Here is a 25,978-nt window from a genome sequence, read left to right on the forward strand (position 1 = left end):
CGACGGATGTGTTATTTATGGCATGGAAAGTACTTGCAATGCAGCATCCGCATGAAACTTTACTGTCTCAGATTCAATTAGCAAGGCTAAAGTGATCACAATAAACAACCGGTAGACAGAAAAATTAGTTCAAGGAAGTTAGCACTAATTTTTAGCTACTAAGTTTTTCCGAATCTAGTTATTTCGAAGGTCATTGAAGGCTCTGAAAGGTTTGATTAAAAGAAAAAAAGAGGCCAATGCCTCTTATGGTCAAAGCTTGAGGGGCTACAATAGAGCTTTGAAAGCTGAATGATGTAACAGTTTCCTCCTTGAACTGGCTGATGATACTCATGAAATGTTCAGACAAGTCGGTGTACTTTACTTTAAGCAAAAGTTCATATTCAACTGTTAGGTGTTTAAATTTCGTACCCTTAGCTCAAATCCTTAATCCATTAGTGGACTCACAAACAACGGAAAGGGCTTTTTTACGTTTCCATTTCATCAGTACTAGTGGCCGGTTCTCAAATCTGAAGCAGTGCCTTCAGCAATAACTGTTTGACCGTCCCACAAAACCATGAAATCGAGTCCTCTTGAACCTAGATGTAGAAAGGGATCCAAGAAGGACAAAGAAAAATGGGGAATACTCAGCTTTGGGTCAAAATAAAAGTATCAGCTTAACTTTCAAGCCCATTTATCAAAATTTTACTTTGTATTCGCTGAATGCAGGTCAATGTGATAAAGGGGCATTAATGCGGAATTCGCAAAATTAATTTCTCTTCATTTGGGGTAGTCTTACTGGTTGGATTGATAGATGAGATTTGTTAGCAGTCAGATATGACAACTTCTTGCCGATTTATTAGACCTATGGCGGTAATTGTCAAGGCATAAACTCCGCATATCTTGCACTGTGATATAAGCAAAGAGTCCTAGAGGACGACAAATAATTAAATAGAATCGATTCAAAACTAATTGGGGATTCTAGTAAAAAGCTGTCAACAAATTTCACGGAGTTTATTTTTTAGTTCCACTCAAAATTAATGAATCTCTCCACACCCAGGTTGAATGCTCACCATATAATGCAATCCAAATTAGAATTCGCTGTTAGGTGAAAGGTGTTGGCTACCAGATTTAACAAGGCTTTTCTATCTAGAAACACTGCAGTCGAATCGGTTCTATGAGCACCGATTGCGTGAAATATGATATTAAATAGCCTTACAGTGTGGAAGATGTAAAATGTCCAAGTATGCTAAAATAGGTTCACCTTTAGTTCCAACTGAAGATGCTTACGAAATTCCAAAGCACATTTTGAAGAATTTAGCATCAAATCCGCTAAAAGTGGACGACTGTAGTGGAAGAACGATCCACATAGAGGGATTAGTGAAACGTCGTGTGCTTTATTCAGCTAGAGCTTTTACTAGCCCATTCAACACCAATGTAGTACGTTTTTAATAATGGCACACCCATCATGGTAACGTCGTTGGTTACTGAATTTAGCGCCTAGTTTCTTATTTAGGAACAACAGTAGTGTTGTGAATAGTAATTTTGTAAGGAATTATGCCGCTAAAAGACACTAGAATTAGTGGTCCTAGAAGGCCGACGAACAGCGGTAAAATTTTCAGTCATTTCCTGCAAAATATGAACTTAAATTGGACAAAATCAGACCACCAAAGTAGTTGACAAATCACATAAAAATATTTTATTCACTTGTAATCTTATATGAATTTTCCGACCTATCACTGCTAGCAAGTAGATTTTGTCGGTCTGCAAATTAAACAAGAGATTTTCGGCCTCAGAAAATCTAAAATCAACAGTTCTATGGACAGTAATGTGAAGGATGGAAGGAGTCGATTCACCTTTAAACTAACCAAATCGGCTAACGCAACTTTCCAAATAAATCACAAAATACAGAGTTAGTTTCGTAATATTGAATCGCCGAAATGGATGAGAGTATGCAAAAACCAGTGAAAGACTTTTCACCTCATTTTGGTCAAGCGATCTACAGAGTCCCTTCAAATTTAAGTCTTGACAAACAACTGTGATTGAGTGACACACTTTAAAGCAGGTATGGTGACGACGTCTTGAAAAATACTGATTTCAGTAAACTACGAAGTTAAGACGAACTTGGTAGTATTGTGGAGAAAGAAGCTGACTGGGGCCTTCAGGGCCGTGAGAGTGTCTTGCAGGACTAAAATTAACTAATCATGCCCCAGAGTGGAGGTACCTCAGGAGCTGATAGAGGTATGCAGGCGAAAGAATGCCTCCGAAATCGTTCTAACGGATGTGCCAGTGACTTAGGCCCAGCACACATGTGTGTGTGTCTGTAACGGGGCCAGAGTGTCGGGTCGGAGCGGGTTGGAGTGAGGAAGCGGGAGGAACCGAATCGAGTGGTACGAGGGTACCACACAGATGCTCCACTGTGCACCAAGACGACATTTAATGGCCACTCTTGCTCCCTCACTCCCTTCGATGTAAACAGCTGGCTATCAGAAAAAAAACGAATGCCAAAATACACACCCGCGAGCGCAACGGCCGTTGGGTTCAGCAAAAAAACCGCCTTCAGCCCAAAAAATGAACAAGTGTGATTGATGTAGAGGAGCCTAAGGGCAACTGCCTGGAAGCATTCCTCTTCATTTAGTGTAGGTGACTTCCGCTGCAAATTACATTCCTCCGTCTCATGTGCCACTAAGTGACTGTTTTATCAAACTTTTCTATCACTTAGTAGAAACCTGTAGCCCTATATTAAGTCAAAACATAGACATTCTAAATCTGCTTATCCAATTTCAAGTCCTGTCACATATTCAAGAGATGAGTAGAGCTGGAGAGTCAGTAAGAGCTTTCAAAGCGGCAACTGAATGAGTGTCAATTACCACCATCAATTAACGACAAATCGAGGCAAACAGTACCTCAAAACAGTCCATCGGGATGGGTGAACCAAACTAGCTGCCTGCTCCAGGTCTCTGGAACCGGGCCAAATTTACGCATTTATGGGAGCCTCGCGTGTAGAATGGGAATCCATGTATCAAAGCGCCAAAGTGTCCCATGGGATAGAATATGCAGCGAAAATGTGGAAATATTGCTCAAAATGCAGCTTGCATTACCGACGGCAAAGATATGCAACTGCGATCGCTGCAATAATGCAAATCTTTTCAGGCAAACACACTACACCTCATCTTGCAAACTGAACAAGGAGTATTTAGAGGGGCTAGTAAAATGGATTCCAAAAAAAATTGTGAAAATCTCAAAATTTGCGTGGCCGAGGGGTTGATGTTTTTGATTCTAGGTTCATAAAATCCTACAGAATGATACAATTTGCCCCTCTGATGGAAGAACAAGCCTCGAAAAGCTGCCTACTGGCGACTTTCAAAATAAGTAATGTGACTAAGCGTATTTCCACAACGATGGTAACACAACAGAGATATCTTTTGGCCCAGTAGAGAGTGACCTTTAGTGCCAAAGAAATAATCTATCTTGGCGAAAAAATGAGTGTATGGATAACAAAAAAGGCCTCTTATCGACGGATTAAAATAATCATGCAACATGTATATCTTCACTGTGTGGTGTTTTGAAGGGGAGTAATGTCTGCAGATAAATATTAGAAACTTTCTGCATTTTGGGAGTGATTTGCGCTTAAATTTTCATAAATAGGATCGAGCAAGAATAACTCCGTGTGGCAGTCTTGGAAAAAGCTCCTTTCTTGGTGAGACTACCATAGATCCGATAATGCTATCAGATATTCCAACAGTTTTTGCATGAGTCAGAACGAAATTAGAAATTCATAAGCAAACAACAGTTTGATGATCTTACAGAAATCTAATTTGTGCGAAAATTAAACATGTTTTCGCCAAAAAACCGAAATAATAAACATGGGATCACTTGATAATTCTCTTCAGTAAAAAGCATTAGAACCGATGTAAAAGTTTAAAAATTTACTTCATCACCGAAAAGTAAGACTTCTGAGGCTCCCTCCCCCTCCCCACTAAACGATGGGTGCATGTTATATCAAAATAGCAAACTCTACTGTAATTTATGCGTCTGCCTTCCGGCCAAAAATAAATTTAAGTCTTTTTTATTGCTCCTAAACCCCATCGTACACGCTAACACACAGACACTGATGCACCGTGGAGGTCAAGTCAAGGCTATTGCAATTCCGCATTTTGCCACATCCACCACCCTAAATAACAACTCGTCACAGCGCCGTCTGGGCACCTGCACCGACCTGCGGAATGAAGCTTCCGGTTTATTGGTCTACAGGCTGTACTGGAATTTCTCAGAAGTGGTCTCGCATTCAATCGGACCCTGAAGCGACTTAATTCGTGCTGTACCCGCTAATGTCAAAAACGTCAGTCATCCCCAGAGTTGGATTGAGATACACTCCCTCCCTATCTCTTGAATAAGGGTACATCAAATGGCTTGTTTGATCGCCATCGTTAACTGAAAGTTACTATCTATCTTCATTTGAAAAAAGGAATTTACCCTTTGATATAGCTGTGAAATTTCTTAGAAGCTTTTCTACTCCAGGTATCTTTCCATAATTTCACTAAAACATAGCTCTGAAATCGCTTTGATACGATCTGAATCCATCGTGAATGGGCTACTTGCTTGGAACTTTTATGTTGGGTAAAGTTTGATGTACTTTGAAAACCATTTCCACTAAGGATATGCACTTACTTCCACCTGCACGATGGGAAACTATCTTAAGTTAAACATCTAGAGCCTAATATTGTTGAACCTCCTTCATACTTCTAACTCCTTTTGGAGAGGTAATAGATCATGACGGAGTCCGGTAATTTTGGCATTTTAAATAACATTTACTATGCTCTCATTAAAACAACGTTGTGAACACAAGGCCAGCAGAAGCAATGACTCAGCCAGACAGCTGGTGCAATGATGACAAAAATTCGACTTACCGCTGGATAAGAGGCGGTCCATGTATGTCCTCACGTGTTTCCTCTTCGAGCGTCCTTCTATCTGACTTGATCGGAGCACTTTTCCCGGTTTCCTCCTCGAGGGTGAACTACGAATAGTGAGGTTATATCCTAGGCAGTTCCACCGATGTGCTGCAAACTGGTATTCGCATTCACGCAGACCCATGAAGTAGCCCCGCACCACCGACTCCATCAACTGGATGTACTGCAAACATAAAGCACGCTGTTTTCGCAGAAAACCGTTCGGTTGGTCGCAGATACTCGACTTGAGCCGGCCGTCGGGCCCAATGTGTTCAGACACCTTGCGATTCTGCATCCGCACCACACCACTGGAAGTACTGATGGTTGGAGGCATTGGATCATAGAGACTGCTACGATTCCCTAATAAGTAAGCACTGCCACCACCTCCACCGCCACCACCACCGCTGATTCGCTCTGAGATGAGAACCTTATCGTTCTCATGGTTAATTCCCGAGAGGACCGGATCATCTCGCCCCGACTCCACTAGCATTGTGCGGAGCTCATTACTGAAAACAAAGGGAGGAAGGAAGAAAAGTAGTGGTAGGGTGAAAACATTTGTGTGGAGCTTGGTCATGGCGCTCAGTGCTCAATGTCGTATTGCATCCAATGAGCGCTAATTGCTTCGGCGGCTTGAGTGTCGTCATGGTGGGTAACGTTGTCCCTCGCATGCTCGTGCGCACGTGCTGGTAGCTGGGATGCCTCCGCCAATGGGAGCGGAGGAGTGGTGGAGAAGAGGTGCCAGGTGTTTGGTGAAGTGATTGGCTGATATTTTATCATCCAGAGACTTTTTACAGTTGGAAAAAGCTGTTGACATGGTATGGCATTAAGTGGCCTACTTAATTTAGACCGTCAAGTGTGCGTCTGCGAAGTATGTCATGATACTGGGCTTCATCTGCCGATTTCATGGGCAATCCAAACGCCATGGCACCGAGCCTGTCATGAGAGTGAAATTCCTACATATCTGTTCACATCGTTTCCAAGTGTGCTATCCCGCATACTTGGCTACCTGCATGTGTGCATCCACGGGCCCACAATACGTCCGCAAGATAAGTCTCCGTTGGGTGGAATACGAGGTCATATGTTGGTCATAGGAATCCCAACGTAAATGTATTTTGCCATACTTTCAGGAAAAAGAAACTAGGCACGAATTTTAGGATTCGGAAAACGTGTAAGTGCTAGGATTTTAGCCTTGAATATAATCGGTCATTTGGATGCTTGTGGATTCACTACCTTTAAATGTAAAAACCAAAATTAACAATTCATGTTCTCCAAATTCTGATGTTCTTACCTTAATTTTATTTTTTTTTTTTTATTAAGAAGAGGAAGGGAAACCGTTTAGAAGGCAAATTGTGGTGCACCCAAATTGCAGGATGGCTGTGTAATTAAAAGCGAGCAAAAGTGGTTTCAAAACGATTTCATTCCTGAAGAAAACCAAGACATTCTCTATTTCTATAAAATATATAGTGTGGTTCAAGGCTTCACCTATTTTAAGGAAATGTCCTTTCAACTTCTTGAAATTTACTAAACTACTGGCGGTTTGTGTCTTGTCTCAATATCACGGAATCGGCGGTCTCAGCGTATCCTGCCATTGCGTCCCGTCGGGAGTGACAGGTATGACAAATGCCTCCACATTATGGGTTTACCCGAAGAGGCTCCTTACCGAGCACATAGACTGCACTGTGTGGCAAAAATCCGGGTTAATGCAAACTCGATGGCGTGCTCGGAGGAGTCACGGGGAGAGTCGCATTGCTAACATGTTGAGGTTTTCGCATCCGGATAAAACCATTGTTTTCTTCCCCTATTAGTTAGTTTACTTGTTCGTTTTTAATGTAACCGTTAGCATTCCATTGGACACGGTTAATTGTTGTCGCTTGCCCTTTTCTGTAAGAATATCCTTTATTTGACTGAACCATTCCTTTTGCTAGCCCCCTAGTGCTTTTAGGCATATCAAACCTCTATTTGATTGCTTGCACACTGCTTATCTAAAAATGTAGGGTCACCGCGATTAGGTGGTACTCGATGCAGCCATTACATTCATATGACAGTAGAGAAAGTCGAAGCATTCTAGTCTCAGGCAAATAACTGTTCCAACACAAGGATCGCATACTTCCGATTTGGAACTTTAAACTCCACTGTGCTTATCATTTATTATTTACTAGTCCAAATGCTCTTTTAAATGTCAATTTCCATAATTACAGAATTTCACATGTTCGTCACTAGTCTTAGAGGAGATCAACCACCACATTCCAAGTACTGTACGGTTCCAATATGCCAACATTTTGCCGATTAAGCTGCTGCTGGTTAACTACAAAGTGAAAATTAACCTCAAACCAAGAATGTCTCAAATCTGCTTTCTTGTTGTAACCAACCCAGTCAGATGTAATTTAGTACAGTGAGTTATCATGAACCGGTACAAGGCGCATGCAACATGTGTGGGATGCCAAGTTCAGGAAAGAACATCGGGACTACAGCTGCGGAATTCTTAACGTAACACATAATCGGCCGTTTTAAATAACTATGGTTATTTCAAGGACCTCAAGTACTTCCGTTTAGTTTGTACAATATTTTACAATGTTTTCGTGCATACTTTACTTAGGCACGCACGTTCACTAGTTGCGTTGCGAGTCCCACTTGTTGCTGTTTTTATCATGTCACCAGCTTAGCGTGGTGTCCGGCGGATCTGCTTAGCTTCGCCGTATTTTCATCTGCAATCTTGGAAGGAGGGTCCCACACACTGTCACATGCGTCAGTGAATAATGCATCACTTGTGACACGACTATCACGTAAATAAACACCTTAGCAGATGTCTACTATTAAATAATAAAAAAAAACAGAAAAAATTTCCCGGTATGCAAACCGGTGATTAAATAATTCGTTAATATTTTCAATCACGGTCTTTTCTACATTGAATAGACGTGATGGAAGCGAGTGTGCCCCAAATGAAGCAAGTTACTGACTGACATTTAAGCCATGGAAACATTGTGTCATCAAAAGTTTAGTAGTGATAGATGAAATAAAAATTATATCTAGGATTTCATGAACTATTTCTCTTGCTAATTCCTAATTTGCCGAAAAGGAAACTTCTAATGTCAACTGGGTTGCAATTATATAAATTAGCCATGTAATTTACTGACTCGAAATAAAATGGAAAACACAAACGTTTACAAGATTTTTGCAATTTCTATATGGGGTAGTAAATTACAGTCCTAAAAGTATAATATGTATGAAATTCTAAGGATATTTATGCATAAAAGTTGTTCCATAAACCAAGACACCATTCTAGAGAGTGAACGAGTAAGAGGTAATGGTATCTCTTTAATGGAAAATCTTTAAAAAGAACATAAAATGTGGAACACGAAGTAAAAGTTATTGTATCCCAAAAGAAAAATCATGTCGCTATTTGATATTCTTAAACTTCATTTGAGAGGATTTTAAATGACTCAAAGGAATTGGTAGAATTCATTGCCAAGCAAGAAAAGCACCATCATGATTGTATAGGCATTAAAATAACCGAAATTCACTTAAGAGACAGTCCTATGCAGCACAAATATAGTGGAATGAAACAGAAGATTTAAGCTGTGCCGAGGTGTACTTTCGAGCTCATCTCACCCTTATATTGTTACTTAATTCTAAAGTAATATAGCTCATTTCCAAAAGTGGATAGGTATTCAAATTAATTAAAGAACTACATATCAAACATTTCTAAATCGTTTGGATAAACTACTTTCTTGCTAGTATATCAGAACGGAGTTAGAATGCCCCAGCGATTGGCAATTGACAGAGCTTTATGTTTGAATATGCAACCTCCCCAGTCTTCTGAGAAGCCGCTCACCACCTTCTCAAAAGAGAACTCAGACGTTACACATAAAGAGACACTGAAATACCTACATATTCAAGTGTTTGACTGTGATCTCTGCCATCGAATCGTTAAACATGTTATAACCTAAAAGTTTCAATGTTGATGGATCACCGTCGCCACACGCATTCTGAAATCTTCCAAACTTGTAAATTTATGTTAAGAGGTGTGTTCTCCACCCAACATCTGGGGAAATGAGACAGGAAATTATCTCAAGTTTACCTAGTTAAATGTGATGAATCTTTAGCTACAAGACCAATGAATAACTCGCTATATACCAGTACAGGCTTTAATTTCATGCAAGAAAATCAATTTTGATGGAAAGAGATGTTGACACTCTCCAACTTAGATCAGCGTCAAGAATCTTGGCTAAGTAGACAAGAGTTGAGAAATTTAAGAATAGCAGTGTAGATAGGCTAATAGTTCCATTCAGTCTCCAACGGACGAAAGGTAACCAAAACGTTGTGTAGCTGAAAGAGCTAAACTAAAGCCTCTCTTGATCTGCTTCTCACTAAAAAACATAATCTCGACTAATGATAAATTTTACCTACTTTCAGTTTTCACACTCCTACCATTCCATCACTATCAATTATTCTGCTATGGAAGAATGATTCACTCGCTAGTCCGTTCTGTGGGGCTTTTCCATGTTTAAACATCACATTTTTAAGTGCAGATTTGGATTGAAATAGCAAATATCTTAAAAAAATATGCCCTATAAGAGTGTGTAATCATTGTTCTGGTCTGTAAATAATGTACTGTAGTAATCACCTTTCCTGTTAGCGATTGGGTGTTGACATACCCCACCTGTGTGTGTAAACCGGCTGCCAAGGGACGTGGGGTCGCCTACTGCCCTGGTGCCCAACAATTCTCCCGAGTTTAGGATCGGCTTGTTACTTGGCCAGGTGCAGAAGTCAGCAGAGGCCTCGCCCTCTCTCTCTCCAGCTCAGCGTCTTCGCTGCGATGTGATTTATTACTTACCGCCCCCACCGACAGCAATACATTAACGCCGCCGTCTCGTTAAAATTTTGTTCCCCCAATTTCGGAATTCTTAGCCTTCTCCCCCTCCCCCTTAGTAGTGGTATTTAACCCGAGAGCACATAAGTGCGTACGTGCCCGCGTCCACGCAAACCGGCCAATTAGCATCCACCCCACCCCCAACCCTCACCCTCACGGACGCACACGCGCGTGCACACACGTTTGGACTAAAGCAATTAATCAAAATCTTCTGTGTACGCCACAGAAAGAGGGAGCGGGGGTTGGGAGGGTAGTGAAGGGGGTGAGGAAGAGAGGGGGTATGTAGGAGGGGGTGGGTGGTGGTTGTATCCCCACACCCATCAAATGGCTGATCGGGTTTCAGCTGGTAGTGTGCCCACCCCAGAAGCAGCAGTAGAGGCAACAACAACACTAGAGGAAAATGGCATTCATGTAATTTTATCATCATTTGTTTCGCTCTTTTTCCATTCCTCCCTTCCTCCACCATTTTACAACGGTGTATGTGTGTGTGTGTGTGTGAGTGAAGGTGGCAGGTTATGTGGCAAACAAATCTTTTTCAGGAAGGAATTGAGTGCTTGGGCAATTAGAAAGGCACAAAATTAACATCAGGCTTCAGAGAGGATTTTGATGGTTAAACCATCCACCAAGTATAGTCACAAAGTATGTGAGGTCTTCACACTATCCTTTAGACAGTTGTGCAGAAGAGAAGTAAAGTAAACACCAAACAAGGTAAATAACAACAAGAAATAAACTGCTATTTACCCTTCCAATAAAATTATGAAGAATAACCCTAGAATACTGAGATCTTCTTATGTGCTAGAACAACCTTGGAATGACTTCGCATTTATCAAATTCGCATAAAAAGAACAGAACAACCATCGAATGGTAATGTTTAAAAATAGTAACATCACGTTTCTTTAATTACAGGGCTGCTCATTACAAAGATAAAATCTTTGCAGAGAGATTTGAGTCAGAGGTAGATGGCTGCCTTAGTGCTTCTAAATATTTGAAGCAGCCAGGGTAGCATACAACTGGGGCCTGTTAAATTTCCACTTAGTTTGACAAGTATGAAGGTAAAATTTAGCAGAAATATTTTAAAGCGTTCATTGATACTAGTCTAACATGTCAGGTAGAGTTTTCATTTACTATATTCCTTCGGTTGTCAAATATTCATTCCGCCAAAAGTTAACTTAAATATGCTCTTGATGACAACAGCTGTCGATAGTGTTCACTTGGAATAGGAGGTTTCAAGCCCACTAGTGCAGTGGGTTAGGATATGGCCATACTGGAGATTTCAATCTCAACTCTATCAATATTCAAAGCATTAATATTCGTGTATTACGGTTGTAATTAGAGAGAAAAGCCGTGACACTTTTGTAAGGAAATTTTACTATCTCGGATATAATGTGTGTCCGCAATTCGACTGCATTTCCTAAGTTCCCCTTTGTCCAAACATGCCTTTCGGCATAAGGCGATAGCAACTACGTTGAACCTCCTACAATTTAGGCTACATGGTAATGCTACTTAAACCTGAACTTACACTGCAAGCATTAAAGAGCACTTTTAGAGTGCAACAAAGCAATTCTCCAAACGAAAATTCACCTTTGTTTAATTTTTGTCCTATTAAAGTCGTTAAAGAGCAAATAGGGTTTGACAACGACACAGAAAATAAATGAATTGTGAGTTAATCATAATTTTGACAGCTAACTTCTAATTATTAAATCTCACAAATTTCTCATCATGAAAGGATGCAAATTAAAGCATTTGGTAGAAGTTTTCTTGAGACATATTCACTTTGTAAACTTAATTTGTCCTCGAGGTATAAGAACTGAGAAACGACATTGTACGAAGAATTATTCACTTTCAATAGGCATGCCCTATGGAATTTCACACATGCCTTCCAAATCTACCTCAGGGCTTTACCAAATTTCTGCAGTATACCTTGTTTCCCATAAATTGAAGTACCAAGGGTTGGAATGAATGATTAATGGATTCAGATAGTGGATTTGCAATCTTTTCAAAATAAAAAAACTTTTCCCTGGCTAAAAAGGCTCGAAGGTTAAAAACAGACCTCGAAAAAGGAGATAGGGAAGCAAACAGAGCAATTAGGTGGGATGGGAAATGAGTCGAAATTTGGTACAAAGTGCATCTATTAATGCATTTCTTCGCTCAGTTATAGTGTAGAAAAATTGGAAAATGAGTAGGAAAAAAGGGCAATTACTTATAGTTAAAGGGCTATAAAATTGGTCAGATTCAGTAGTTATATCTTAAAAGGCTCAAAAATTTTCTATGGAAGGTAATTTATAGAAACTGCTTTTCTATTCACCTAGGAATGCACCTGTCTAATAGTTCTTAAAATCATAGAGCTTTGGGGCAAATTATAAGGCATATTTTTATTATTTGCATAAGCGTCCAGAATAGTTCTCCGCAATAGAGGGAGTATGGTAAGCAGGGTTTTTTCGCTACTGAATATTGCTTAGTAGCAAGTAATATTCATTCTCCAAAACTGTTCGAGGCCAACTTTTTATAATCCAACAGCATTTAAGGTGCAGGAGTACTTATTTTCTTTTTTTTCACTTGCATAATACCCCTAAAAATTGCACTTAAGCTCATTATCTTGTACCAAAAGAGGCTTTTAGAACCACTAATAGTTAAAAGTATTTAAACAACCGTACCACCGTCTACAAATAGATCATTCCCCTATAATTGTCTAAAGGCCTAATTTTATTACGTGATTAACTTATGAATCATAAGGAAAAAATCTACCGAAACATCTATCTAATTAATTTGATCAAGTGAATAACACGAGATTTTGTCATTTCTTTGTACAGTTTAGAGTCTTAAGCTCATAAGCAGAGAAATAGAACGGTTACTCACTATAAATAACAAAAACTAACCGTTTTAGTCTTAGGTATCGCAAAACAAAGCATCATGTGATCTGAGAGGCCTAAACCATCTGTGGAATGGGATGGAGGCTACCACATAGCGTAAATTTGCTCAATCCATCATCTGGCGATGCCAGATGTGCGCGCAATATGCTGGATAACTTAGGCTCGTCATCTGTGAATGTACCAAATCACAGTCAAAAGCTATTCAACAAAAACTTTTCCAGCACGATGCAGTTTAGCAATAAGAACACATTCAAAGGTAGAAGTAATTTTAATTTGATACATTTCGAAATTTGAACATTTTAGAGCTCCAACAAGGTCGGTACATCACTACAGCCACTTACACGCAGATGTATTTTATCGAGAAAATTGTGCATTTTATGTGAAAAAAATGTAAATTGTTTGGACATAGGTGAGAATCGCAGTTAATTCATAACCCAACAGGCCCTACACTGTGTCGAGAAAATAATAATCACTACGATGACATGAAATCTTATTAACAAAATTTTCGTATAAAATCGGTTTGCAAAGTCCCGGTAAATTCACTTTTGCGTTTTTGTTCCCAGCATTTTTTGGAAGGTTACTAGGCTAATTAATCTTTGAAAATCTCCCACTTCTTGAAAAACTCTTCTGGAAAATATTAGTCTGGAGGTGGAAGTCTCGAGCAATCCCAGACAGAAAAAGCACACACGATTGAAAATGGATAGCTGGGAATTACACACACACGCAGACGCTCACATTCATGTGGATATGGTCTTGACAAGCAAAAGAGGCAAAAACAATAAATTAGTCCCCAAGGCACGAGTGAGGGAGAGAGTGACAGAGAGATAGATACAGAGACAGGGAGAGAGAACTGGAGAGTGAGAGGAAGGTGAGGGCATGAGGAGAGGCGAAGGAAGAGAGGAGGGGGCTAGAGTGCAAGACAGGCATAGTTTCACTCATTAACCTTTTTCTTGAATGATTTATGCATTCCTCCTCGCCCTGGTTGACATTTTCCTTTGGGGCACACACATACCCAAACACAATTCGAGAACTGATTTATGGAATGATTTGTGGCCTTTTGGCATCGCCAGTCCTTCTTGCGTAACATTCTTCGTTCCTCTCGTAGTTCTACAAAAATCTGTGTTGAATCCTTTTTGCTGATACGAGTGGACAAAAGATCTATGCGCGACAGATATCTTACAAACTCTTAAATTCTCTACTGTAAAAAAGTAGCCGAGTCCGATCTTTGTATTCCTCGCAAAGACTATCAAAGGAGAGGCATCTTCCACTTTCTTATGTGACGAATTCTGTTGAAATGAAATACACTTATCATTTTCAATGTGTTTGAGGGAAAATGTTAGTAACTATCTGAAGAAATGTCCCTTGCTACTAAGGCTGCTACTCGGAAAACCAGGCGATTGGAGACATGTTCCTATAAATTATCATTGTTTATGCCGATACGAGTGACTCAGAAATACGGTTTGGAAGTGGATGCATATTTACTTTAGCTTTCTTCTGTAATGTTGGTCACTAGAAAAAGTCTAAAGACCTTTGCTTTAACGCATTCCCGAATCTATAAACACATTTTGGTGCTATGAGAGATCAACCTTTAGTAAACTTTTTAATGAGCAGCTGTTAATGGCACTTTTGCTCCGAATCCTGTCACCAACAATGGAATCCATCCCACATTCATCTCTCCGTCCATCCTGCATCCATTCTTCCATCCGCCCATCTAAAAACTCATTTTCCATAAAAAATCAATTAAAATTCAAAGCTTCTGACCTATGAAAGGCCTCACAATCCAACACTTAGGTATTCCTTAACAAAAATGATTAAAATTACATGGGTCTAAACCAAATATATAGTTAAACAATGTGGACAGAAATTATTTATGCACCGTATAAACGGTTGTGAGGTGAAAATCTCTGATCACATACACCGAACCTTCTGTTCCGTGAGGCCTTCCAACTCTGCTAAATCCCGTGATATGATTTGGCAGGAGGCAACAAACTACGGTTTGGAGGGTAATTAATCTCAGCTTTGGACAAAACAATTACAAGTATCGTGTTGTAAATTCTTTTTTGGAATTAATTAAAAGCGTAATTAAAGTAGCGTGGAATTCAATTTCGTGTTCTTCACCAACCCGCCAAGTTTTGATGAATCTTACGATTACTATCTGCTCGTATCAAATACGGCGGAAAACCCTCCAAAATCCTTTTCGTAGCAGCTGTTTGCGAGAATGCTAAACAATTTTTATTTTTGCGACCCAAAATCTACTGAAATCAATCATTGGCGTAAGAACAGTCTAAAGGGTGTGAAGAAAGTGTAGAGTGTGAAGGCGGAGAAATGCCTGCATTGTCGTGTCTACTGCGGTACCTCCAACGCCATGGAATATGCTTGGCACAAAAAAGGCATTTTGTGAGTAGCGCGGACCGATTTCCTGTTCATTCAGAATATGTGGAGGGTTATGATTAGTTTTGCCCTCCGAGTCTCGACTTTTACATAAAAAGATTGTGCGATGGAGAGTGAGAGGTTTTACGTGGCAAATGCTCTTTCAAATTTTGCTTGAATGAGCTCTGTAACTTTATCTCAACATTCAGAACAACTCCCTTTCAGGTTTGCAAAACGCTATTCAAATGGTCACGTTCTTGGAAGCATCGGTAATTGTATCCCTACTAGAAGTAGATCCCCTAACGGTTAAAAAATAATCGGATCGTAAAAATGACGGGATTTTGTTGTCCTTGATTCAGAAGCAAGTAAAATCAAATCAAATTGTTCTCTTCTTAGTAGTTCCTGGGACCCCGCAGTCCCTAATTGGTAACCGTGCTTATTTGCCCCAAGTCAGCAGGTATTGCGAAAAGCACAAGGGCTTATATTTTGCTGAATAATAGCATCTCAAATACCTCCGAGGACTTGTAATATTTCCAAAACATCAAAGTTGATGAAAAACTCCGCTAGGTTCTCTAATTTTCACAAAAGAGGTAATTTTTAATCACCCATTACTAAAGAATGTGATTAAGTTTTGAGCCCCAAGATTTGGTATATACTACTTAGAAGGTAAAATACAAAGCAATACGCTATACACTAATTAAGTATATTTGATTTGACTTTGTAGTAAAACCCTGTCACAACACTAAAAACGCCATTTTTAAACAAGATGTTAAGTAGAAAAGACCAGTGGTAAGAATGCTAACACCTCAAAAGAAATTAAAGGGAGTTATGGTCTTTGTTTCACGACGAAACGAAATCCCAGTTCCTTCCAAAAGGTGCCCTATGGGAAAATTTTAAGGTCATCAGTACCCATAGCTAAACAAAGAAACAAGTAGGCAAGTATACCAATCTCTACTGCTATGGAAAAAGAGGATTTATCAACCAAAAATCATCAAAAAGTTTTGCACTCTCTGTCTCTGTTTTTTGTTTGGTATCTTATAGGCTCCGCCTATTTAGCTTACACCAGACACTGATTGATGCCTAGCCTCTAGGCCAGCCCTAAAGTGGGATGGTATGTGGAGACTGAAACAACTTTGTTGTTATTACTGCTGCTGCTGCTGCAGCATCCTTGGAAGAAGCAAAGGGAAAACCATCTGGGAGGGCCATGATTATCAATCCCCTACTAGGAAGGAGGCAGAGTGGGGTGTGTTCGTGTGTGTGTGTGTGTGGTTGATAAATGAGCGACTGAGAGATCGCACTCTGCAATACTTAATCTCTGTCAAGCCACAAAAATGCCCCCCACGGGTTCCACACTTAAGCCCATCACCACCGTCAGGGTGTGTTGCCCGAGGAGGAAATGTGATGAAAGAGAAGACACCATTAGCTACATCGGCAGCGGAGCCTCCAGCGTCTTTAGGCGCCTTTTGATTTTTTCCCTTGCACCTCTAATAAACGTGTGTGTGTGGGTACACGCAGGCTGTCGTGTGTGCGCGTGTGTGCTGCAATTCCCAAAAGAAAAATCGCGGTGAGTGGAAAGAACAGAAGAAACGGCGATTATTCTATTTTTTGAATTCTTCTAGACATCGACTACTACATTACCGTAAGATGCAAAGCGCGTTTAAAGGACAAAAATTCTTTCAGACTTGCAAGATATTCTACGACACAATCCAATCTACTCATTGCCAACGTTCTTATGATTTTTATTTAGCTAGTATGCTTTAATTCTTAGAGTGAAATAAATTACTAAACTCGTTAAGTTGTCAATTTGTGATTTTTTATCCAGGGCTTTTGTCCGAACGGCGAAAGAATCTCGATTGAACTTAGCGCCGCTAAGGCTGGTATTTACTACCAGCTGCTAAGTCTACATACAGAAAGGGATTATTGTGTGTTGATTAGGCACTTGAAGGTTTACTCCAAGCCAGCTCCTAGAACAAGTGCTGATTACCTAGTTTAAGGGTTCCTAGCACAACAAAGCTTCCCTTAAGAGTCAGAACGTTGCCGTTAGGTATTCAGAGATAATGTTTAAAAGGGAAGTATAATGCCTCCAGAAGGCCACTGTCACCCAGGAAGCACGAAAGTGCTTTTTACTGTGGCAATGCTTGCGTGCGGTAAAAAGGAAGAATAAAAACAATTCATTTGGTGCCGAAATTTGAAACCCCGAGGGGAGCTGTTTCCAAAAAGGGCATGGGGATAAAGTGGAATAAGGTCATTAATCACGTCCGAAAAGGTCTGACTTTTGATGAGAAGTGCTTTTGTAAAATGCCAAATAGGGCGTTGGTGACAAGTTCGCTAGCGGTAGGCTGGGCTGGCAGAAAATTTGAAATCTCCTTTATCCTTTTTGAATGACTTTAAAAGAGATTAAACATTGATTGAAAGCGTTGGATACGAGGTGATCGAACGCTGCCGTGACATGGAGATGAAATACGGGCGCGGAGTAAAATAAGCAGTGTCGACAATTTAACTACAAAGTTAGAGTTTGATAGTGTTAAATACATCTCTTTCCTACCTTTAGCCAAAATTCATTCAGATGGAAAACCTCTGACAAAGCACAGACCAAAATAACGGTATGAACAGTCGACTTCAAGTTGTTAAAGGAGAAATAAATAAAACTTTAAAAATAATCTTCTCTTCCATGATATTAAAAAATAAAGGGGATCGTGATTAAAATGCTGTGAAAAAGGGAAGGGCATCTTTCGTGCCATCAAAGGCAATATGAATCCCCAATGCTTCGATAATGGCCACCAGAAAGGTGCCGAGTTTTAAACGATAGCCAGCTGAGCAGCGAAGCTCAGACTGGCTTCGAGCCTCTACAGGAAGTGCTGGGTTGTCTCTTTGTAGACTGTGGAGAGCGGGTCAAATCATCTAATACAATAAATCCCTCTTTATTGTGCAATGCAAAGCATATCAGATTGAGTCAAGCTTCTTGCGTATACATTTACCCCCTAGGAAATTGAAGATGGTGAAAATAGGAATGTAATCTATTCAGTTTTTTACAAGCTACACATCATCTGCGGTTTATCAGGGCATATTTATGGTCCATGCGGAGCCGTGGTCTGCTGTAACCACTTTCTTGCAATTACTTCAGGACGTTTACTGCACTATGAATGAAGCAATAGAGCCCAATAAATACTTCTTCCCATTTTTATCTCACAGGTTTTGGGGTCAAAACTCGAGGGCACCAAAATTTGCCATTACGAGGAGAAGAAATTCTACTTTTACAATTTCCACTGAATGTGCTTCAATTTGTACAAGAGTAAAATTAGACATCCATTCAAGTTGTAGACGAAAAGGGAAGACGTCAACCCTGCTCACAACCGTATTATACATTTTAAGCAAATAACTATTTTCCACTCCTTCCTTTCTAGTCTTTTTAACATAACTTTTAAAAATACCATCAAGGTATCCTTTAAAATTGGGAGAAACCTTGAAACAACAAATAAAATACATTTCAAACCTCTGCTAAACACACCAACATCTCAAAAACCGCCTCCACTGGATTGTCATCAATCATAAAGTCCCTTTGGGTGTCCTCGTCCGCTCGCCGATGCCTTTTCGCAAGCCTCTAATCTCTCTTTCTCCTCCTCCACCTCTCCCTCGTGCATCAATAGCCGCGCACTCTACGAAGGCAAAAACAGCAACACCCCAGGAGGCGACTGTCTTTGCTTGTTTTCATGCAGGCTTGCTTACAGCTATGGTGTTTTCTTTGCTCCCTCTTCCGAACGGCGAGGCTTAAGGGGCTTGCGAATTCAACATTTTTGTTCAAAAATAAATTGCCCCAGAGATGGAAATCTTATTTCAAGTCTTATAAACAAATGAAGAGCACTTGATGGTAAGGCCTTCTGTTCACAGAAAAACTTTTTGACTTTCTTCATGGACTAATTCATCTATGATACCTGTAAAATGGGGCACCAATGTAGTCTGAGGAATAAAAAGTCATTCTACCTCTGAGTTTTCTTTCACATTTTAAGCATCCTTTTTCATATATATGCTACCAATTCTTGGGCAGGGAACACCTTTGCCGATAGCAATAGATGAATGCGATGTGACTCCACCAAAGTACCGAAATGTATAAATGACTGAAATAGGATAAAACGTAATGAAAAAAAGTGCGCTACAGATGGTATTTAAATATGATTTTAAGATACTGCTAACGTATTCACGTTCCATCATGATTTAGCGTACTACATCATTTGTTCTGCAACAACATCTGCTTCGGCAAGATGACGAACTGTGGAGTAGGTATTTTATAAGCCCACTCATTCAAAGTTGGGATTTTATTGTGAAAACATAAGGTTCCATGATATTTGATGCAAAGAAATCATGGATTTTAGTGCAGTTTGTTGGGCTAAAATTAATGGAACGAAATAAAGTAGTTTCGCCTTGTAAGTAGACACAGCTCTGGATTGAAATACATTACTACCCCATCATTCGTTAAATAATATTTTGTGGATATGCTAAAATGAATATTTTACAGCGCAGCCTCGCCTTCCCATTAGCAATGATTAATTTTTGACTAAAACGCTACTCTACTGAATGCATAAAATCCATTCTATTGATGCCACAATGCAATAAGGGCTTAACTGAGAGTGACTTTCAAACAGCAGTGCCAAAAGGGACTGTTAAAGCATTTGGTCGAAGTTAGAGTATAAATTGCCGATGGTAATTTTGCCTGTTACTTAGATAACTTGCTTGCCGACTTGCTTTGCAAAAAGATCTTGAGAAAACAAACCGCAAAAACAACAGCACAAGAAAGTGATGAATGCTGAATGACAAAGCTGATATGATAAGGAGAGAAACAGAAGTTTACTCAGAGGAAACAAAAAAAAATTTCATCATTATTACTGGATTACATTATACTGCAACTTACATGCTGTACAGCCAACTGTACACCGGCACATTTCTTCCATCATCCCTCCTTGAAGCCTCAGTAGAAGATATTTCCGAGAAGAGGAAGAGGAGGAGGAGGAGGAAAAGAGAGAGAGCGGCTGGTGTACGCTGCAAAACAAGGCGGTGCCTTTGGTTCTGGCACCGCCAATGCAGCCATACACACTGCCAAGGGCAATGCAAACGGTCGCTTGTCTTGGATTGGCCTTTGAAGTCCACTCCCGCCTGCCGCCTCCACAGCCGCTGCCTCCTTAAAAGACCTATCTGGGTCATCGCGCTTGAAGCCTCGGGTTTATGACTCCCTTCGTATGTCTAGGCGTGTGCGTGTGCTGGACTGTCTGTGTGATTCGGTGTATGCACTGCCTTGTTTCCTCGAGGCTATATATCTACTTTTATCTCTCTTCTTGCTTCACTCTAGATGAACACTAAGAGGATCACAAATTGTGCACGCACTACACCCACATTCATTCTGGACACTCACAGCTTATTGGCTGAAGACGCGCTTTTTCCTGCGCGAAACGCGTGTCCCACCAATCATATGTCTGGCTGTAGATCCTTGCAAACGCGCTCGTGTACTTCTGGCGTATTGACAAGGTCTTTTAGCAGCGGCCGAGTTGTCGTCGCCACTACTGACCCTAATAGGGGCGATATCAAAACCCATAAAACAAAATCACCCTCAGGTGGCTAACTGAAGCAAAGGGATGACTGTATCAGCCCTGCTTTTGTCAACCCTAGTGTTGTCAGTGGCAAAGTCGAGGTTGTGTCTTGATACCATTGTGCATAATTAATACTTGAATTGATGAATTTTGTTTGTGAGGATTAATAGTCCTACCACTTTTCCAAAAATGGAGCCTTAGGTGTCGCTTTGGTGGCTATGTTGGAATCATGCTTTTGAAACATGTAATTTAACCAAACTAGAATGGGTTGATTATCAACTCCTTTTTTTAGAACTTAAGCAGCAGTTGATGGAATGCTGATAAATTTATCATGATTGATAAGGAAAAAGCCAGGGGGAGCATCCGATGCATCACCTTGAGAAGAGATTACATTATTCGCTCAAATTGAAATTTGAAGTGCTTTGTTGAGTAACTGACTTGGCCGATAATTGTTTATGGTAGACAAGCAATGGCTTTATGCAACTCCACCAAAAAACCCATGACAATATAAGATGCAAATGCTAAATTAAGCCCTACAACGAAAGATCCTTTCAAGTAAACCAACTTCTTTGAAATGAGAACGTCTTCGTCAGGAAAAGTTTTTACTGGCTGCATAGAATTCCAGCCACTAGCTTTCGTTCATTGTCATTTATTGAGCCCGGGACTCACCAAAATTTGCTGTTTTACAAGGGAGTACACTTGTGGTTGCAACGCCTTCATTGTATCAAAAATTATGCCTAGTTTTAAAGTCTAACTTCCATTAGATATCTCATAATTGATGACAATAAAGTGCGAGGTTCGAAAGAGACGACTCCCTTAAAATTCGTGTTAGGTGTTTTACATATTCTTTCAAAATGGGTTTTTAAAAGTCCAAATTTCAAACCTTATCAATCATGCAGAGATGATTGAACAGCGATTCTTAACTTTAGTTTATTTCAAATGAACATTTTGGTGGAAATAGTAAAAAGGGGATTTGTATCTAATTTCCAATCTGTATAATGATAATGATGGCTAGTTAAAGTCAAGGAAGAGATGTACTAAGGCAGTTTAGGTGGAAGGAGATTGTCTTGAAGGAGGTAAAATAAAGATTATTAATCTCACTTTACCCGTCTTGATGGTGGACTGTTTGCGGGGCAAAAGTGGTTCCAGTCTCATTTTTTAGGCAGGAAAGATGCTGGTGACTCACTTAACCACCACCACCATCGCTGCTGCTGCCAAGACGCACTGCTGCCTCTGCCTCCCCCCAGATCTCCTTCGTCGTGTTGACGCCCGAAGGCCTTCTTTTTGCTCGAGTGGAGAGAACACTTCAAAGAGGGCGCATCTTGCATGCGCCTCAGAAGACGAATCCTTTCCCTCTGCCATCTGTAAGCGGCCAACTTTTTAACAACAAATTCTAATTTGAAGAATTCTCAAAACACGAAATTGAGCTTTGGCTTAAGTCGGCAGACGTGGTGGTATACCAGGTGGTTTGAAATATCAGAAAGCACTGCAACTTCCATGTGAGAAAAAGGGTAGTAAGTTGTTGAATGCACAGGTAATAAAGTTGGTCGGACAGTCGAATTGCCTGTAAGGGTACCGGTTTCATCTCTTGAGTCCGGCAAATAGAAAGGTGAGGAAATGATAAATCCAAAGCATTGAAGCCAATGCAACTGATTGGATTAAGACATGACTTTATGTTAAAACTTCAAGGTCGGTCATACCGGTGTGGTTGTAGAGGACGTTTTCGGACAGCCGACTACTCCAGTTATCTTTATTTTCATTACCTTGCACAGGAAAACTCAAAACTCTGAATGGCCCACGGACTTGCACATCCAAAGTGCGTTTGCTAAGGCAATTGTTTAGACTGCGAAAGAGGGATAATTCGGAAATAAAGACTCATTTTGAATGCAATAAAGCGGTTGGCTACTACTTCCAGTTGGAGATTAATAACCTCTAACATCGGCTCTCGGTTGGATATTGTTTGGCGGAAATAGCATTTTAAAATACAGCATACAGGTTCAGAAAATTATCACCATAACAAAAGAACTAATGAAAAATTATAAATAAGTAGTGACTGATTTTGTCAGGAGGAAAATCATGGTGGTATGCATAAATTACGGGTCAGGTAACATATATGAATCCAGGCTTCTAAAATGTTAAAAAATTACACCAAAGATGCGTATGATTTAATTTAAATTTAAAATTAACGGACTAAATTCAATTAGCTATGCGGCGTTTTAAGCCTTTCCCGAAGACGGAAGAAAACGCAGCACCAGGGTGGAGCGGAGGGACTACTGCCAGTTTGGTCCGGTGGCCATGCCACCCAGTGGAAGCACAATGGCCATGGCCATAGGGTTGAACAAACAAGCAAGGTATTGCAGTAAGTTTGTAAAACTAGCAAACTTTGGCTCTAAGCGCGATTGTCGCGTCAGTGCCTGATGAGACAAAACGTGGTTGACCTTTAAATTTGAGAATTTGAATGTTTACCTTGGAACCGACTACCGTATTCTGCATACTTTAGCCTCAATCGCTGCCCGTTTTAAGAGTTTACTTTCACTTTATATTTATTTTTAAAGGCGTAAACATACCTCATTTGTGGGAAAAACAATCCTTATTATCAAATTTCCTGTACATCAAGAGGAAACTAGAAGAGTTTAAATATAACGTTAGGTTTTCAAATTGAATTTAGAAAATTCCTTAAAACTGTCCACATCAAACGCCATCTTACTTTAAAAGAGGAAAAAGTCTATTTGACTTTAGCTTTAATTCTCCAAAAATATGAAATGAATTGACTGCCACAGGTAGGGAGATATTTTGCGTATCACGCAAATAAGACCGGTTTTTAATACACTTTAAAGGATTTCCAAAGCAAACGGTGTTTGGTATCAGCTGATGGAATAAACTCTTTGAGGTATTTTTAGTAAAAAGTCTTGTGAATCCATATTTTTGGATGGTAATGACATGAAGGGGTACCCGGTAAACTGTCACCCGGCGCCAATTTTATTCACTCAATTTTTCCTCCACTTCAAAGCGCAGCAAGCCTTTTCCCCCAGTTTGCGTTTATTCGAAGCACAAATGCCTGGCTTTTGAACTTTAGAGTATGGAGAATGCATGTAAAAATGTAAATGTGTAATGCCTTGATTATTTGTTTACATCTTTGTTGTAGTTTCAGGGGCAATTAGGGGCTCGGCGTATGCCGCTTGGCCATGCCCGTAGCCGCCAGCCCTTCTGCGCTTCGTCAATGCATATTCCGCCGAACACTACATCTTCTTTAACCGTCAGGTAGTCACGTGGGGCTACAAACATGTCACATTTTTAATAACTAGCTATTTATAAAATGGCAAGTGTCGTACTTACCACTTCTAGTAGACAGGTAGGTAAGGGTTAGCTTAATTTAATAAAAATACTACGTATAAAGAGCCGGTCTCAAGACGAAAACATGAATGATTTCTTTTCGAAAACAGTGATTCACTCTTTTAAGAACTATTTTGATCATGACAGCATGTCTCCAATAAAAGTAAAGCGTAAGTTTGAAGTATAAAAGGTTTTTAAGGATATTTTGACATGCTGAATGTTTCAAAGATGCTGCACCTCGGCACAAATGCTACAGAAGTGTGACATTCCTCCATGTCGCCGTTAATGTGACAGATCCACAGCGGCGACGGGACTTGGCGTAGCCTCATAGCAGAAAGTGAGGTCAAGCTTCGAGAAAAAAACGTTTTTAATAGTTATCAGGTTTGTGTTTTGGAATCAATTCAACTTTATTAATTCACTAGTCAGATGGATGGGAGACACGTCATACCTTGCCACTGACCACAGCAAATCTCGGGGTGAATGCATCTATCACTTCCACTACAGTTGTTTTCAGGTCAGATTGGTCTCACTTCATATCCGCCGCCCTTACCGACTCATCCCTAGGCTGAACTCGCTTACCAGAACAGATAGAGCATCGTCAAATGAACCGCATATTTATCCCTTCTCTGCGAGCTGCATTCGCCTATTGGTTCAAAAGAATGCAAATACGATGATGGAAAGGATGCCAATTGGAAGCCCAAAGGCGATGTGGGTTAACGGTGATCAAATAAGCAATCGCAATCACGGCAAATTCCATACAGCTATCTAAATGAAACATCCATGTTTAGGAAAGTGAGGCATTTTCTAGTAGGTGCTTTAAAAACTTTTTCTAACCTCTTTATGTCTATCAAATGATAAATATACTTGAGATTTCAGTTGAGTATAACTAGTCATTCATGAAGTAGCCTCCTTGGGAAGCTTCCTGTTCAAAGACATTTAAATTATAAAGCCTGGAATAGGAATGTCTGCTTGTTTTTGGTCTATATTTTAGTTATGATTGTAAATCTGGTGCTCTCCTGTCGAAGCTCGTGTTGGGGTAAAGCTCAACTGAAAATACCCACAGTTTTGATTAAAAGTCGCAATACTTGCTTACCAATGAATCCTACATGTGCACAGAATTTCCTGGATTTTGTTCCTTCATTTCATCAGTTTAATATGAAGATGCCTGCCGGGGAAAAGTCTCACCATATTTTGAGGATTTCTTCATGAATTTGCTCGATCCCTTAACCGTATTTTAAATGGACCGGAAGTTTGCCTCGAGCCTAGGGAATTTTACCGCTCCTTGACATCAGAGATATGCGTTACCTAAATAGACGTTAGTAGACCAGAGATTTTGCGAGTCAGTGCATTCCGCTAAACTGGGTGGAATAACATTTAATGCAAAGCAAATATCCGATAAAAAGAAATTTCAACAATTTATTTTACTTCTGACTTTTTATTTAGAAATCCGCTTTTCTTCTTACGATGATTTGAAGGTACTTCGACTTTTGAAGGCATCAGGTTAACTAAAAAATTTCTTCGATCTCGAAATATCACCATATAATGAACGTAATACCTAATTAACTTATTATCCACCATTCTGTAAGTCAATGTAAAAAGCCTAATTGAAACTTGGTTCATTATCTTAATTAAAAGAACACCCTTATTTCTTTAGACATTCAGTGATTGAAGATTGGGAGAGTCGCTGCCGCCATCGGATGTGCCTTTGAACCTCAGTAATTTGCAACCCATTGGCTGCAAAATTTGAGCAATTTTTAGTTATTTTACCATTTCGCTTACAATAACATTTGCTATTTTTCGGTTTGAAATTTATCATTCACCTAGATTCGCTTGTAAAATTTGACGCTTTCTTGATCTCGATTTGATCACTCATTGAGCGCAAAACTACCTTAGGTGGAATTTCCTCACTCATTGCCATTGTTAGCTACAAAAACACTGTTGTACTTCAAATCTTGTTTGGATTATGATAAATTGAATATTTCACGGAAGTACCGTCTCTGAGGCCTACTTCTGCCAGCATTTTCAGTAAAC

General features: G+C 39.9%; 3 protein-coding genes across 3 annotated transcripts in view; 1 reads left to right on the forward strand and 2 right to left on the reverse strand. All coding sequences in view use genetic code 11, as the record gives it.

The window, feature by feature from the left end:
• Positions 1 to 486: 486 nt before the first annotated feature.
• Positions 487 to 5,415, reverse strand: EGR_03062 (hypothetical protein; the record flags this gene model as incomplete). Its single annotated transcript, XM_024492311.1, has 2 exons — positions 487 to 575; positions 4,887 to 5,415. 2 exons carry the CDS (start codon positions 5,413 to 5,415, stop codon positions 487 to 489), a joined length of 618 nt encoding a protein of 205 aa, XP_024353237.1.
• Positions 5,416 to 14,236: 8,821 nt separating this feature from the next.
• Positions 14,237 to 18,585, reverse strand: EGR_03063 (hypothetical protein; the record flags this gene model as incomplete). Its single annotated transcript, XM_024492312.1, has 5 exons — positions 14,237 to 14,376; positions 14,427 to 14,462; positions 14,812 to 14,917; positions 18,288 to 18,497; positions 18,529 to 18,585. The coding sequence occupies 5 exons, from the start codon at positions 18,583 to 18,585 to the stop codon at positions 14,237 to 14,239; spliced, it is 549 nt and encodes a 182-aa protein (XP_024353238.1).
• Positions 18,586 to 24,940: 6,355 nt separating this feature from the next.
• Positions 24,941 to 25,978, forward strand: part of EGR_03064 (hypothetical protein) — a gene marked incomplete at both ends in the record, with an annotated part of 5,520 nt that continues 4,482 nt past the window's right edge. Inside the window, one exon of the mRNA XM_024492313.1 lies at positions 24,941 to 24,983. Within this exon, the coding sequence (XP_024353239.1) occupies positions 24,941 to 24,983 (43 nt within the window). The remainder of the gene's footprint in view (positions 24,984 to 25,978) is intronic.

Source organism: Echinococcus granulosus (assembly GCF_000524195.1).
Source record: "Echinococcus granulosus chromosome Unknown EG_S00015, whole genome shotgun sequence".
Classification (NCBI taxonomy): Eukaryota; Metazoa; Platyhelminthes; class Cestoda; order Cyclophyllidea; family Taeniidae; genus Echinococcus; species Echinococcus granulosus.